Below are 16,927 nucleotides of genomic sequence, written 5' to 3' on the forward strand. Positions count from 1 at the left end.
CACAACTTTATTATTTGTCATTGAAAATATCACACATTGGTCTGCTTGATAGATATGTCGAGAAGAAATCTGCATATGTGTCACTGAAACTGGAAGACACAGATGAAATCTAACAATGATGAAATCTGAGGAAGTTGATGTGGATTCTTGTGGTTTGGGTTTATTTCTAAGTGGCGCCCTCTCGTGGTCACGTAGAGCAACTGTTTTGATGCCTGTCTTAAAGGACTACTTCACTGTTTTAGAGAAGCGGACAGATACGAACTGTATTTTTCCCGATGGAAATGATTGTGCAACATATTCTGGACAAAGTAGGAAAACGTGCAAATATTCAGAGCGCAAATAAATGAAAGAACAGAGGTTTTGTTTTCAAGGCAGTGGCTAAAAAGCACTTTCAAGCGTCTCAGCGATGTATTTATACGATTAGGTACATTTTGAAGACAAAGCTTTCCAGGATGGCTCTGGCTGAGACTTTGTGCAACTTACTCAGACTCACTAAGAACTCCGCTGGATATGATGACGTCGTTTTAGATTGCTGAAGTAGGATGCCCCGCCCAGTGCAGGGTATCAAAATGTAGATGTATTGTCCTTTAACTCCTTCCCATTATGATCTTTATCAATCAACATCCTCTGCATGACAGACGGGACTTTAAATCATATCTACTACAAGAAAGTCAGTAGTAGACTCGTCTAATGTTCTTACTTTCAAAGTTTTGATTTTGAACACTGTTAGGAAGCCCCACATACGCAGGGCATCAAAAAATTAGTTGAAACTCTTGTTGATCCTCTCCACGGAAATCTTTAGTAAAAGGCGAAAGATTTATGCGATCTGAAGAGAATCAAGAGTGTGTAACCTGCTTACCAAAGAGTGACCGACCCTAGTCTCCGCCTTACAATACTAACTCAGGGTTTCTTGTTTAACCACCATTGATGAAATAGTTTGGAGTCCAGAAATAAACCGTATATATCAAATACCTCTAATGATCGTACCAAAATAACATGGATGAGAGTTACATGGAAACAGTTTACACTACAACTACCACGCGTGCGCTATGCATTGTGGGAATATGGTAATCTGACCACGCCCCTGCTCTGAACAAAAACCGCCTCTAGTATAGATACTCTTTTTCTTCCTTTCGCATTAAGATGTTTATGTCTGTTGTATAAAGCGAGTGTGTACTGTTTTCACCATGAAATAGAATAGTGTTTGCTCTCCTGCAAGTGCTTACAAGCATATAGTCGTACGCATGCGCATACAAAACTGAATTTCGGTCCAGATAATGGCGTAGGCTACCTGTTCAGGGCATCCCACATGTAACTCTCTATTTCTAGCTGCGTAGGCTACTTTATGACAACAAGATGTTCACTTATGAACATTTTCACAGCAGTGTCTATGCATACTTAGTTTAATACATATCTAATAACTTTTCATGTATCTTGTGTTGTTCTGTCTATATGACAAAGACTATAGAGAAGGATACAAAAACATAATAATTGAACTCGACCTTCATTTGGACCTCAAAAACACACCTTTAAAGTCGTGTGACTCCACATTGGGCCAGGATAAACTATTGCTTTTTAGAATACTAATGTAAGTCGAATTATAAGCGTGTCGTAGATAAGTGACAAATCAATAGACGACAAACAACCCAAACATCAACAGGGAGGACCGAACATTCAGAAAGCAGATTCCCTGCCATGAAAAATGCCATGACATTACAGCATTTTAAAGAGCTGTCCACAATCCCCAAGGACCTCTCACTTCTGCTGGCACAAAAGGATAACCTGTAGTCCGACACAAACATTAGGATCTCAAACTGTTTAATGTCTCTAGTTTCATACCCATCATTTCCGGTTACATTGCCATTCTCTATTGGTCAGTTAACTATGAATTTTTTACAACATTTTAATGATTTTCTCACGGATGGGATATATGATTTCATCCCAAATGTCGTCAAATAGTACCATCAATGTGAAGTCAATCACAATCATCAATTATTACACATGAAGCAGGATAATAAGCTCCTAAAATGACGAGGAAGGCCTGTTTGAACAAAGAGGAGCTTAACATTTCATGGGTCTCTATTTTGCACAGGCCTCATTCTTTATTAAAGACAACTTCTCTGGTTGGTTAGAGTCCTATAGTCACTGTGATTTGTTGGCTTGAAATTCCGCTGAAAAGCTGAGGCACTGGAAGAATTTCACCAGACTTGTCAGTAATTTGAACATTTCCCGGAGAGAGCCCTTGTCATTTTGTCAACCTCCCTGTGGCTGCAGTATGCGGGGACAGCGGGGAGGGCTGTCAAACTGTGCCCGCCTGAGAGCGCCTTTCCCCGGGTTGATGATTCCTAATAAGGGCCGGCCAGGTGGTGAAAATGAGCAGGGAGGCAAGTGTGATGGATGTGCGTGCGTGCGTGTGCGTGCCCATGTGTGCGTGTGTGTGTTTATTTAGTGCGACATTACTTCTACATTACCAATTAGCCAACTACAAATAGGAATTAAAGCTGCAAGCAGCAATGATCAGGCCCTCGCATCTTCACGCATGTCAAGGGTACTGGACAGTACATTTTGTAGTGTTAAAGTATAACACTTAAAGAGTCAGATTTATCACTATTGCCGAGTGTATTTGGTCCCAATCGGAATTGGTGTTAAATTAACTCTTGCCCAAGTGTTGACATTTTAAGAGTTAAATTAACTCTAAATAGAGTAAAGATTTAACACTACCTTACACTCTATAGTGTTATTGAAATTTATTTCAGGCCAGGCTGCATCCTGACAGGATTGTGAAGGTGTTGCACATAAATGAGCTGTTTTACTTACCACATCCAGTCTGAGCACATTTAAGGCAAAGATTTTTTCCAGGCAAGTAACCATGAGCCAATCGTAAATGCCTAACAAGCGTATTTGAACTAGTTAACTCGGCCTGACAAACACAACACTTCATGATGTTGGAGTAACTTCAAGCACTAATGAAACAACCTCGCCCTAACTTCAGCAACACGATGACTCTCTTTGACTTTGCCAACATCAATGTTGTACACGGTGGTTTGGATGAACGTGTACATGTTGTGGAGCATGGTGTTGTAGGATGTGCCAAACACAAAATGTCCATTAAATAAAGAAGCGTGTGTGGTGGAGAGGGAGAGAGAGAGAGAGAGAGAGCAAGAGAGAGAGAGAGAGAGGGAGAGAGAGAGAGAGAAGACTGGGGGGGGGGGGGCGCGCACTGAGCCGAGTAATCACTCCAGATCTTGAGGATTTTTGAGTCTCTCGCTGCGGAAAGTGTTCTCTACTTGTACAGTGAGCGTAAGCTTAAACTCAGTAAATCACCACTTATTCATTTGGGCAGATTGCCTTGAAGACACGCGGGCTCTCTGCGTGGAGAAACGTTGCTGCTGTTACTGCAACATGAGGGCGCTGTGTTTGAACTTTGCCATCACCTGTCTGTGGCTTCTCCCTTCAGCGGTGAGTAAGATCAGCGAACCGCCGCTCTTTTGCTCCGTGTTGCTCTTTATCAACGTAAGATGTTGTATAGGTGGCTCTCGGAAGTGTTCTGCAGATAATTTGTGGATAATTCCCTCATGTTCTAGATCTGCCACTGCTCATATATTGCTGCATTGTCTCCCAATCAAATGGTCTTTTTTTTTTTTTTTTTTTACAGTTTTTTTTCTGAGGATATGTTGGTTCTGAATTCATTAATAGTAAATCAGCATCAATAATTTCTGATAGATTTGAAACCGTTAAATAATGATCAGTTGTATGGCAGTTTTAAAGGATAATATGTAGGTTGACAGAAGCAGACAGAGTTGAAAACGAGTTAATTGACATGTGCTCTGGTGTGAGGAAGGTTTTGATCTGATTTCAGATTTAACCTGAAAATATTCCATTGAATAGTTCGTGACATGCTGTTTCATTCTAGGAATGACATGCTTTTGTTCTGATGTGATTTGTTTTCTTTCCTTCATGCAGGCTCAGAATTGAAGACTTGTATCTTATGATGTGAGACTGTCTAGGGGACTTGATCAAAGTTGACTCTTCTATTAGATGGTGAAGTTCAGCCCAAATGGGTCTTTTCCATCGTCCACGTTTTAATTTGTTCCAGTGTTGTGGTCTGTAATTCTCTTTCAGGCATACTTGTAACTTAATTGGCTCTCTTGTCTTTAATTTAACTTACTTTGCTGCATGAGCAGCAGACTGCAGCATCTGTAACTTTAACATTGAAACTGTCAGAAGAATACCTCAGAACAACCTAATTTTGTGCTGCATTAGCTGAAATATGATTGTGCAGCCTTTGTCAGTTTGACAAATTTAATCTCCCCATCACTGGACACAGTTAGTATCTTTTTAGCCATCAAAAAATGTTCTCTCAGGCCCTTAAAATGCAATTACTGCTCTCAGGTTTCTCAGTTTTTCTGCTTCTGCAGGTGCCTTTGCACAGGTGTTGTGCATGCATCCACTCCACCGCTGTTGCTCAGTTGCAGTCACTGTGCTGGCATCTTGACACAGAGCCAATGACATGGCTGTCAGACAGTGGGCTCTAATTAGTGAAGGTGAGCACAGCACATAGCTGGAGATTTAGGCTTGTGACAATAGGCACAGCTGGAGCTGACTTGGTTACAGGAGAAGACGGAGATTGGCACACAGGGCTTGGGTGGTTAGAGGTGTTGTAGACTATTGGTGAGGAATGATGGAGCTGTGTATTTTAGAAATATGGGGGAGAACATTAAACCTCAATCTGCCTTCGACACATTATAATGAAAATGGAAATCAAGTCCTATAAAACAAGTGCTCAGAACTTTTTGCTCAACTCATGTCTGAATTCTCTCGAGGCATAAACAACTTTGACTTGTCTCCCACACTGCATCCGAACGCTTCCACTTAAAAATGGAAGTGTGCTATGAGAGATAAAGTCTTGACACCTGAATTCACCTGCATAGTCATTAGTTTTTACACTTACTGGTACCTCAATATCATTAAAATTGGTATTTTATTATTGTGCCTGCACACTTCCCTGCAAATTGATTTCAGAAATATCAGTCACATAAAATCCTCATTACTGACACATTCAATGAAGTAAGCGTCACTTCTTATATTTATTTTTATGCAGCGCTGTTGTTTAAATTAGATATTCAGTCCCTCATGAAGGTGGCATTGAAAACAGGATTGATAGTTTGAACAAGGGCGAGAGAGAGAGAGAGTGAAGGAGGATAACTAATTAAAAGTGTGTTAAAGGCTACATGAATGTGACTCTCTATGTGTGTGTGTGTGTGTGTGTGTGCTCCTTCTAGTACTGTAGTCCTTGCCTGAAGGGGCTGACCTATTGATCAGAGTACATTTTAAGACGTTCTCATTCAGAGGACATCAAACCATAATTATATTTGAATCGATTATCTACCTTGTGATGCAGCAACACGGAAACTGTCCTTCATTTGCGGTCGTCCTGTTGGTCTAGAGGCCTCTTTCTACTCGCTCATCGGTCTACAATGCATCCTACACAAAACAAATCCCGTGATACGGTGACTGAAGAGTTGTTTGTTCTGAGGCTATATTTATTATGAATGAGCTCTTCAAAACTATTTACAAGTATTAAAGTACCTCTGATGAATGTGGAATGACAATAACCCCACTGGAGCTGTTTCTGGCCCTGTTTGAGCTATCTGGGTGTATCGAACCGACACAGACCCCGTACTCTGTTTAAAATGGACAGTAGCAATTATTTGTCAGTATGATTCGAAGAAGTACATCAGAAATTCTTGGAACCCTTTAAAACCGTCAACCAATTTATTCGGATATCTCCAAACTTAAAGGTTCTCTACACGATATTCAGAGCATTCTCGGTTGCCATTGTTCGCGCTGTTAGCACTGTTAGTGCTGTTAGCGCTGTTAGCTGCAAGCCGCAGGCTCAGCCGACGCTGTGTGGAGGCAATAGCTATGCTCTTTTCGAGATCAGCACCGTAAAGTTAAATAAAAAACAAAACCATCTGCATGATTACCACTGTGGAATAAAGGTAACGTTAAATGAGAAATGTGCTTTTCAGTGATTTGTGAGAATTTACCCTTTAATTTAAGAAAAAAGAGCACTTGATTTTTAAGTCTTTTCTTAATTTACATTTTGTTCTCCACAGGTCCAAGAAACAGCCAAGCCCTTGGAGTTTCAGAGCCAACAATGGAGAGAGGAAGAAGGAGGAGCAGGAGACACTGTGGGAGCTGATTTGAAAGTTAAACATATCTTCAAAGACCTACAGATCATCTCCACCAAACAAAAAACACCTGCTTACGGCTCTCTCGGCCCGTACGGATGGCCACAGAACTTTTCCCAAGCCCTTGATCAGTATCTGTACCGCCCCCCTCCTAAATCCAAACTGGCGGCAAAAACTTCCCCAAAGACCAAGAAGATCCTGGGCTGGGGCGATTTTTACTTTAACGTGAAAACAGTGAAGTTCAGCCTCCTGGTGACGGGGAAAATCGTTGACCACATCAACGGCACGTTCAGCGTCTACTTCCGCCACAACTCGTCCCGTCTGGGGAACATATCCGTCAGCATCGTCCCACCCTCCAAAGCGGTAGGATGGGAGGTTTCGGATCCAGCGGCTCAGGGCGTTCACACCAAAAACTCGGTCCTGGTTCCAGATCTGACATCCCAGTTCCAGAGCCCACCTCAGTCCACCAGCTCTACTCCTCCTGACCATCAGAAGCCGCAGCAGGACATGATGATGGTGACCGAACTCAACTGCCGGATCGAATACCAGAGAACCAACCGGTCTAAGAAGACCAAGCCCTGCATGTATGACCCGGGGCAGACCTGCTACTCAGAAAACACCCAGTCCCAAGCAGCCTGGATCTGCGCCAAACCGTTTAAGGTTATATGCATCTTCATCGCTTTCACCGGCACCGACTACAGGCTGGTGCAGAAAGTCTGTCCGGACCACAATTTTCAGACAGAGCAAAACCAGCAGCACTTCGGATGATCAATTCTGAGATATCGAACACTGACTTCTCATACATCTTTCAAAAACCATGTGTTCAGTTTTTAAAATAGGCTTGAGATTGACTGATTTTATACGCTGTTAAATACTACTTTCAACACATCAGTGAGTGCAGTTCCTTGTGTTAATGTGTCAATGAGATTGAAAACGTGAGCCTTGTGTTGTCTGAAACTACACTCATCTGCCAAAAGCTCCACATTGTCTTGAACAAAAAGCAGTGACTTGATTTACCGTATCACTTAGTGTGTAGTATTGTTTTGTTTTCTGAATATGCATTGACAGAAGTGAAGACGTGAAATAGATACATCTTTAGAGACAAAATTGTGTAGTTTTTGGAACTATGGACTTCAAGTGCTTTTTTTTACTATAAAATAAACACCTTGCCTGTTCATTGTACAGACGGATAAGATATTTCTTCTGCAAGGAACTGACGCAGAGTGGGATGAAACAGATGATTTACTGTTGCAGTTACTTTTATCAGTGACACAAAGTACAAATGTCCTTGGCTTTCCTCCAGTACTAATTTTACTTTCACCCTTTGCACTTTGAACAGTTTTCTGTTTTCCCAGCACTCAGCTGTCACAGGCATGCTTTCTCTGTCTTTACGGCAAACAATACGGGTGAGTACATTATGCATTTATTTTAGAGCTTTTTTAAATGTACACACATTTACACTTGCATCGGTGTGAGAGGATCTCTCACCCTGCTTCCTAAGAGCTGTTGTAACTAGATCACCTCTTACAGCAAACTAGGTCAGCTCGTCAACCCAGGTCCCCTCAACCACGAAGGAAATGTGTGGTTTGAAGAAGCACGTTGTGTCCGACTTTGTGTTGTGTTTTTAATTTGTCAGTCCAGTTGAGTAAGTGTCACTTGGTTTGTCTGATAACTGTGATTATCGCAGGTCCTCAAATAAGAAGAGTTGCTGCTGTTTGTCCCAGAATATTTGTAATTGAAGGAAAGTTGACTGTACACTCCGCCCTTTGTGTAAGACTTAATTTACTCAAAGCTTAGAAAACGTAATGAACACAATAGATGAAAGGAGACTTGCTTCGACATATATTATGCTTGAACAGTAATCGCTCTGTTAAGCCAAAGGAAGGGTTACGTAACTATCACGCAGCTACAAGCTGCCTTCAACAAACAAAACCCTGATAAATAAGTCACTGCCTGTGTGGCCAGCCACATATCCCTTTTCATGTCCACGGTTTTCCATAACCGCTCCACTGAATAGTGCCTTTCATTTAATGGATTGTTTAGAACATCAAAAGGCCCATTATTCTAACTCCCTGGTTTCCAAACCCCCGGTGCAAAGTATTATAATTTTGAGTGATGAAAGTGTGTTTTGCACACGCTCACTCTTTCTGAGGTTTTCAAAAGACACCAAAGGAGCAATCCTGGAAAACAACAACAAAACGCCTCAGACAGCTTATAACAATGGAGAGTTGCATCAAATCCTGTGTCACCTCGTGAAGGTTTTTGTTAACCACCCTGAGTCGTTAAACAGAACAGTAAGTTGTAAGAAATACAGCACCATCTCTCCAGGGTCTTACCAAACAGAGAGCAGTTTCACAACTATTTAAGAAGTGGACATGTAGTTGTTAGCCAAAATAGTAATGTTGTGTGTCTACCCACCGCCCCGTGCAGCCCCTCTTCCTCAGGGTCTCAGGATGTCTGGGCCGAGAAGGGCAGGTCACAGCGGAGTCGTGCAGGCGAGGCATCAGCAGCGCGGGCGGGTGGACGGGGCAGGAGAACCTGGCCTGGGACGACCCGGAGATGTGGAGCCTCCTGCAGCAGGAGAAGGACAGGCAGTGTCGGGGACTGGAGCTCATCGCATCAGAGGTAAAGAGGAGAGAGAGAGAAGCTGTCGAGTATTGATGTTCAACAAAGACCATGTCAGTAACGAGATGGAGAGATGGATTAAGGGTCCGGAAGGAGGATAACGGATGTAGGGAGGGCGCTCGAAGGATGAAGGGTTATGGGTAAAGGGATGAAGGGAGGGATCGGGGTTGTTGGATGTTAGTTGTCAGCTAGAAGGGAGCCGTCTCTTAGCGAGCTCTAATCCCCCAGTGGTTCCTGTATTCAAACGAGAAAGGGAGATAGAAAGATTTTCAAGCATTGGTTTTGCCAATTTAAGTTGCTACCAGCCACAACACACGACAGCGCTACCGCAAGTCACCAGAGATGTAGTTTCTAGAATGTATTGTTTTCTTCAGAGAGTTCAGAGATTTCCTTTGCATTTCTTTTCTCACTAGTCAGGGATTCCATCTAAGTGGAAGCTGTGGGAAAAGAAGGGAGCTCTCATGCCAGCAATTATCAATCCACAGCACTATCAATCACCATGACATCTAAAAGATTTTCATCTTCTCGTGCGTGTGCTGTCAGTCAGTCGCTGCAGCAGGCTGACTCCCAATGGAGAGCCACCTTCTTCAGGAACACAGCCAAGTGATCCTATTAGGTTTCCTCGCTGATTTCTACCATTGATCTCCACATTTTAAGTTGAGACAGAGGAGGAGGGGTGATCGTGTGTGTGTGTGTGTGTGTGTGTGTGTGTGTGTGTGTGGAGAGACAGTGTTTTGAAAAGTCATAGAGAGAGTTTTGTGTCACATGGGGGACTGGGTTTAAATCCCACTGGAATGATTGAGGGATCCCAGAACAGTGACAGGTTTAGTATAATAACAAGGCAGAGGAGGCCAGAGAGGGAGACAGAGAGAGGAGACGAGCAGAAGTGAGAGTGGGAGGAAAAAAACTGACTGAGACGGGGAGAAAAATTCATTTACATTCATTTCCTTTTCTGCAGCTCCATCTCTCCTCTGACTCTCAAGTGTCTTTGGGAAAATGGCAGTGCTGAACCCCACAGGGATTCAGTATTAGATTCCTCCATATTTCTCTTTTAATTTGAATATATCACCTCTAAAACTTTATTATTTTGAGATGAACTAATCCGTTTTGCAGTTTCCAGAAAAGACTGTAATGAACATTCTGTAAGATTTATGAAACAAATTCAACAGATTGAAATATCTTTGCTTATCATCCTCTGACTCTGGAAATTGCCTTATTGTCATTATAATTGGTTTAGTTGAAGTAAATTGCATCCTGGATAAGTAAAGTTTTGACTGTGGTTGTACTGTGTAGCTGGGCCTTGCTGAAAAAGAGCAGGGGTGTTCAGTCACCCTTCGTCAGGTAACAGAAAAAAAGGTTATACTGTATTTGGATGGTGACAGTGTTCTGAATATATAAGCATGATATAAATAAAATGTTCGGCGTGTGGCTGTGGGTCTTGACACTGTGCTTGTTTGTCTTGTCAGAACTTCTGCAGCCGTGCAGCGCTCGAGGCTCAGGGCTCCTGTCTGAACAACAAATACTCTGAGGGATACCCAGGACAAAGGTGACGACACGGACAATATATATTGTTACAATTATTATAACATTTTGAACGATTTTTAGAAGTGTACAATTTTGTTAAATTTAATTATATGGCAATTTTACTCCCCCATATTTATGATGCAATTCAACATAATATGATACAGTACTGTAGAACATAATACACTGTAGTGCGATACAATATGAAACACTATGAAATAATACAATGCAATACATAACAATGTAATACGATACAATACATAATGCTGTAATGCGATACAAGACATAACACTTAACGATAGATATATGTAACGATGCAATACGTAACGAGACAAAATAATACGATATAATAAGATACATTAAAATGTTGTCTTTCTCAGGTACTATGGAGGTGCAGAGATCGTTGACAAGATTGAGCTGCTGTGTCAGAAGCGAGCGCTCTTCGCCTTCGGTCTGGACCCAAGTCTGTGGGGCATCAACGTCCAGCCGTACTCTGGATCCCCCGCTAACTTTGCAGCCTACACATCTGTACTGCAGCCCCATGACCGCATCATGGGCCTGGATCTGCCAGACGGAGGACAGTGAGTGAGCTTGTACTCAGAAAGAAAGAGCACTCTAAATTAAAAGTACAGTGTGTAGCATTTAGGGGGGATCCATAGGCAGAAATGGAATATAATATGAATAAGTATGTTTTCTTCAGTGCAAAATCAGCAAAAAATAAGAATTATACTTTTGTTATCTTAGAATGAGCCGTTCATATCTATATACAGGGCGGCTCATCTTCACAGAGCCGGCTGCCATGTTTCTGCAGTAGACCAGACCTGACAAACCAAGCACGCGCTCTAGATAGGGCCATTGGTGCTTTCGCATCAGCCTCGGCGTTCTCCTACACGCTTTGCACACGGGAGAAGTTTCAGTTGGTTGCAATCTGTTCCTTCACAGCTGGATGGCTATGATGACGCTGTCTGATGACGGACTAGTCACATCCTTATGATTCTTACGAGATGCTACATAACATTCCAATGCTTTTAGGCTGACATGTTATAGGCATTATCTGACAGTTATTACGTTATGAGTGGCTACAGTATTTGCTAAATGTGCCATGAAATGATGTGAGATTTTGCCTGAGTGGTTCTGACATTTTTCTTGCATGAAACTAGATGTTTTCATGTGACTTAATGTCAAGAGGAATTAATGTAAATGACAGAATGTTAGTCACACAGTCTGGAGTTGTCACATTAGACCACCCTCTCTGAAATGAATACATCTTATTTGAACTACAACCACTGAAGTGTGGGAAATGTAAACAATAAGTCTTCCAAACTGACATCCAATCACGCATCCGAGTCATATTATTACTGCAGACTATAATAGCTTATAGATGAATGCTGACCTGCAACTTTTATATGCTGGACACTAAAGCTTATATGATGGCTAGCTGAGAGTTAGGAGTACAGTAAATTAGAAGGATTTTGATATAAATGCACACAAATAGTTTATATTATTTAGCATACAACAATAGATTGAAAAATACAACCAGTGGAACAAGTAACAAGACAAAACAGCATTTTACTTCTCAAAAGTAAGGAAATAATATAAAGTAAGATCTGGTCTTCACATGACAGCAGCAGCAGCAGCTAAAGATGAACTTCGATTACATAAATAATTCTGGTCGTATGGAAGAGAGGTCAGAATAAGTTCACAATATTTCAGAAGAACTTTTTTTTGTACTACTCCACCACTTCAGCCTTACCCACGGCTACATGACAGACACCAAGAGAATCTCAGCCACCTCCATCTACTTTGAATCGATGCCTTACAAGCTGGATGTGAGTAATTTGGTTGACATTTTGTAAATAGTTAATGTTGCTACAAAAACAAAACTACAAGGAGCTCACTTTTGACTCGCGTGTGACTCTTTCCTCTATCCTCCTGTATCATCTCAGCCCAAAACAGGTCTGATAGATTATGACCAGCTGGAGATGACGGCCCGACTCTTCAGACCCAAACTCATCATAGCAGGAACCAGCGCCTACGCTCGCCTCATCGACTACTCTCGCATGAAGAAGGTACCTCTTATTATAATAGCCCTTAGCTCTATCAAAAAGATTTGTATGTCCCTCAGGGAAGAATAGCCAAATATAATGGCAACTAAAATAGGAAACCCAAAGAAGACGAATGAGTATGTACAATGAAGTGATGTGTGTGTTTCAGCTGTGTGTGGAGCTAAATGCCTACCTGCTGGCAGACATGGCTCATATCAGCGGCCTGGTGGCAGCAGGAGCTGTTCCCTCTCCTTTCCAGCACGCTGACCTGGTCACCTCCACAACCCATAAGTCCCTGCGTGGAGCAAGGTGAGAGCTTGGATGTTGTGAGTGAATGATTTTTTCACTGGTCACAGAATACGTGTTAATGGTGGTCAGGTCAGGTTATTCAAATTGTTACGGTTGGTGGTATAGAAAACAGGAACTGGAGCCAAACGCAGACAGTAGAAGCAGCAGCAGAATGATGTCAATGATTTATTTTGCGAGAAATGGCTTTCAGGCTGAGAGTCCAAATGCAGAGAGGGAACAGGTAAAAAAACAAAAGACTAACAACAGGGACTCAAAGCACTAGAGAAACAAACTAACATGAATACTGGGGCATTATGTGGAACAATGATAAACTGGCAAGTAACTGGGCTGATTTTTGTGATGTGGCATGAAACTGTGTGGTTCACGATACAAGATGCGCGGAATAAGGAGGAGCACACCGTCTTTTATTAGATGAAACATTTAAAGTTGAGTGCATTCGGTTTTCTCTCTCCACGCTGCAGGGCCGGTCTGATCTTCTACCGGAAAGGTGTGCGGTCTGTGGATAAGAAAGGTCGGGAGGTGACCTATGACCTCCAGGACAGGGTGAACTTTGCAGTGTTCCCATCACTTCAGGGAGGACCACACAACCACGCCATTGCAGGGGTGGCTGTCGCCCTCAAACAGGTCCAGATATCAACATTAATCATGAGTATTTAACAATAGCCAGCAAGACAAAATGAGAGAGAAACTCCTTTGGGAAAACGCTCTGCAGAACATTTTCAACACCAACTTCATTTCAGCAGTTTACATATAAAACATACAAGTCATCTGGAGTGTCCTGATATGGTCTTTCTCGTTACACATGCAGCATCGTTTCTGTCTCTGCAGGCTTCCACTCCCATGTTCAAACAGTACATTGCTCAAGTGCTGCTGAATGCCAAGTCCATGGCTAATGCTCTGCTGAAGAAAGGCTACACACTGGTGTCAGGTACTGAGGGAGCCGAAGGGTGTTTGTTTGTCCAAAACACATACATACATATATATATATACACAAGAAGTTTTTTTATGTTTGTGTGGGGTTCTTTCCCCTGAATATGGATTTAAATTTAGCATTTAAAGTAATATTGCACTTCTACCACTCAAAGTACCTGATGCAATTGCTCCAACCTAATTTGCATTCGGTTTTCATAACTTTGGAAAAAGTCACGTAACCTTCACTTGACAGTTGAATGGGAGGGGGGGGGGGGGGGGGGGGGGGCAATACAAAGAGAAAAGTGAAAACTTTATCACTGTTTCTATGAAGGTTTGAGTGGCGAGTGAAGGATAATTCATCACACTGTCAGACACATTATGAGCAAAAACAGTAAGTCTCTCCTCCTCCTCCTCCTCCTCCTCCTGCTCCTCCTCCTCTCAGGTGGAACAGACAACCACCTGGCTTTGGTTGACCTTCGACCCCACGGGATGGACGGGGCTCGAGCTGAGAGGGTCCTGGAGTTGGTGTCCATCACCGCCAACAAGAACACCTGCCCCGGAGACAAGAGCGCTATGACTCCAGGAGGACTCAGGCTCGGTACTCAGATGAGTAGATAAAAAGCTTGTACAGGATGTGCTGGTTATCTGGTTATTGTTGGTGAGGAGCTGCAGGAGGAGAGGTTGTTTGGGCCGAATCTGTCAACCAGTCAGTCTTGCTACCCAAATGATATTGGACCCTTTGTTCTCCCTCTGTGTCTCTGTCTGTATTGATTTGTCCGTATGTTCATCGGCCTGTCAGTCAACCTGTCAGCATTGTGTCTCTCTTAACCTCACCCTAATATTTAATGATTATACTGTTTTTCTGACAGGAACTCCGGCTCTAACCTCCAGACAGTTCAAGGAGGCAGACTTTGAAAAGGTTGTGGAGTTTATTGATGAAGGGATTCAGATTGCACTGGATGTGAAAAAGAAGACTGGTGAGAGAGGAGGAAGAGTGTGTTTGATATAGTGTTAGACACATCATGATGACGTGATGTTTGGTGAGAAGGCTTTCTAATGCTTTGTGACTAAGGAAAACCAGAGATAATGTCTTCAAAAGTGACATGATGATGTGCATCTAAAGGAAAACATGTACAAGTTTTAAGGAGGTTCAATGTTGTAGAGGATTTTATCTTCACTTTTTTCTTTATTGCTCTTTCTCAGGAAATCTGTCCAGCTTCAAGTCCTTCCTGTTGGAGGACCAAGAGACAGTGTCGCGCATCGCGGAGCTCCGCCAGCGGGTGGAGCTATTCGCCAGACCCTTCCCCATGCCCGGATTCACTGACCACTGATAACACATCACACAGAAAGCCAGTATCCCCTTTATAAGTCCTCTATTGTAATAGTCTTTTGATGACGCTGCCATGGAAACAAGCGTCGTTTCAGGTTTACGTCAGCTGAAAGTGTAGTCAGCATCAGCGGCCATTTATGCACGCAGTTACATTTCCACGTCAACAGTCGACATTGTCTGCCAAATAACACGACGAATTTAATGTGATGTATCAAAGCCTGATGAATAAAAAGTCACACAATGCAAATTGCCAAGTTTGGCAGATTAACTGTAAGTGTGTATTAATGTATTTGTCAGCATGTATAACTCCACTTGTGAGGCATCCAGAAGTAGAGGCTCCTGTATAAACAGATGATGAATGATGATAGAAAAACACAAAAGTGGCAATAGTGTTAAATATGACATCATGGGAGAAGTTGTCATTTTCAATTTTAGCAGGTTTTGTTCTATTAGCAACCCATTTAGTGTCAACAATTTATTTCAGTTTGACACTTTATTACAGTGATTTGCAACGTTCTTATAGGCCGCATTGGGAAATCATGTTTGAACCTACTAGAAATGGAAATGATTTGTTTTGTGCATGTGATGATGAGGTCGATAATGATGATGCTTTCCATTAAGACTGTTTATAGGAGCCTAAAAACGTTGCACAGTAACGTACATTATCCTGCAGTTCAGTAATAGCAGTAATACGTTCCCCACTTCTCAGACTGTTGTTTCCTTTTCTAAGCCGAGAAGGACCATAAGTGTTCAAGGTATTTGGCTTTTTGTCAATAAGCAGTATTTAGAGTCCTTATCAACGCCAGGCTTTGTCCCAGGCTGGGAAACTTGCAGCAGCTGTGTTAGGAATTGAACACAAGCTCAGTTTGAACCTGCAAAACCACAAACTAAATGGGGAAACAGTTAGACAGTGCACATTTCTTTTCTTCTTTTTTTTGTACAACATACTATATCTCCTTCTATATTTGTGAATATAGTACAACGTATATATAGGCTACAGTGATCTTCTTCATTGCAATAAAAATTGATCTTCAATGTTTATGTTTGTTGAATTTTCTAACAGCTCTCTGTTGTTGCAGAATACCTGCTGTCATATGAGACGCATGCATTTCATAGAGAGGCAGATGATTTATGTTTATGGGTCGATGGAGGAAGGAGACTCGCCAGAGTTTATAAACACTGATCTGTATGTCTGATGGCATTTCCTCTCATTTCCTCTCACTGTCAGCTTCAGGGAACAGTCCAGAAACAGAAAAGAAAAGCGGATCTTTTCGGCAGAAAGAGCCAGAGCTTCACACCCTGAAAAAACATATGAGCTTCAGACATTTGATCTGTCCAATGAAGGCTTCCTGACTCCACTGAACAATTGGGTTTTTTTCTATTTGAATGACTTGTTTCATGTTGTTAAAACTAACTTTCTTGCATGAAGACTACCAGACTGAACCTGTTATTAACAAATAGAAACAGGCAGGTGGTCGAGGTGAGACCATCTTCACTTCACATTGAGCATATTTGTATATCACCCTGTCACCCGACATTACATAATGCTCATAAACATAGATAGTTCATTGTATATAAGGTGAGATGAGAGCATTATGTAACACCAGAGTCCTTCCCTGTCCTCACAATACCTTCAGAACTTGCACTTCTATTGATCTGAACCCGTTCTCTCCCCCTGTTTCTCAAATTGCAGCAGTCAGATCTTTATACTCCCAGACAGGTAAACAAATAGCAGGCTTCCTCTTTCTTTCACTGCAGGATGAGACTTTGTTATTTTATTTTGATGTATATTTTTATTATTCTGAAAGAACAGTTTCCTCTGAGACATGAAGTCTTTTATAAAGCAGCACTAAAATGAGCTTTGCAACACAACTTGATGCCTATTGGAGCGCTTAATATTTATTTCTCTGATGAACTGAATGGACTTTTTTTTAGTCCTGCTGGGCTTTTCAGTCCGTCTTCCGGCCAGCTGAATCACAGGTCAAAGGTGA

At 42.0% G+C, this 16,927-nt stretch overlaps 2 protein-coding genes across 2 annotated transcripts; both read left to right on the plus strand.

Moving 5' to 3' along the window:
* Positions 1 to 3,300: 3,300 nt before the first annotated feature.
* Positions 3,301 to 7,367, plus strand: LOC306709494 (neurexophilin-2-like). Its single transcript, XM_079177668.1, has 2 exons — positions 3,301 to 3,459; positions 6,120 to 7,367. Exons 1-2 carry the CDS (start codon positions 3,403 to 3,405, stop codon positions 6,960 to 6,962), a joined length of 900 nt encoding a protein of 299 aa, XP_079033794.1. The 5' UTR covers positions 3,301 to 3,402; the 3' UTR covers positions 6,963 to 7,367.
* Positions 7,368 to 7,471: 104 nt separating this feature from the next.
* LOC306706671 (serine hydroxymethyltransferase, mitochondrial-like) lies at positions 7,472 to 15,975 on the plus strand. Its single transcript, XM_079173824.1, has 12 exons — positions 7,472 to 7,600; positions 8,625 to 8,819; positions 10,286 to 10,365; positions 10,721 to 10,921; positions 12,088 to 12,169; positions 12,287 to 12,409; positions 12,555 to 12,694; positions 13,156 to 13,318; positions 13,523 to 13,622; positions 14,049 to 14,204; positions 14,476 to 14,583; positions 14,810 to 15,975. Exons 1-12 carry the CDS (start codon positions 7,568 to 7,570, stop codon positions 14,935 to 14,937), a joined length of 1,509 nt encoding a protein of 502 aa, XP_079029950.1. The 5' UTR covers positions 7,472 to 7,567; the 3' UTR covers positions 14,938 to 15,975.
* Positions 15,976 to 16,927: the final 952 nt, after the last annotated feature.

This window comes from Pholis gunnellus (genome assembly GCF_910591455.1).
Source record: "Pholis gunnellus genome assembly, chromosome: 2".
Lineage (NCBI taxonomy): Eukaryota > Metazoa > Chordata > Actinopteri > Perciformes > Pholidae > Pholis > Pholis gunnellus.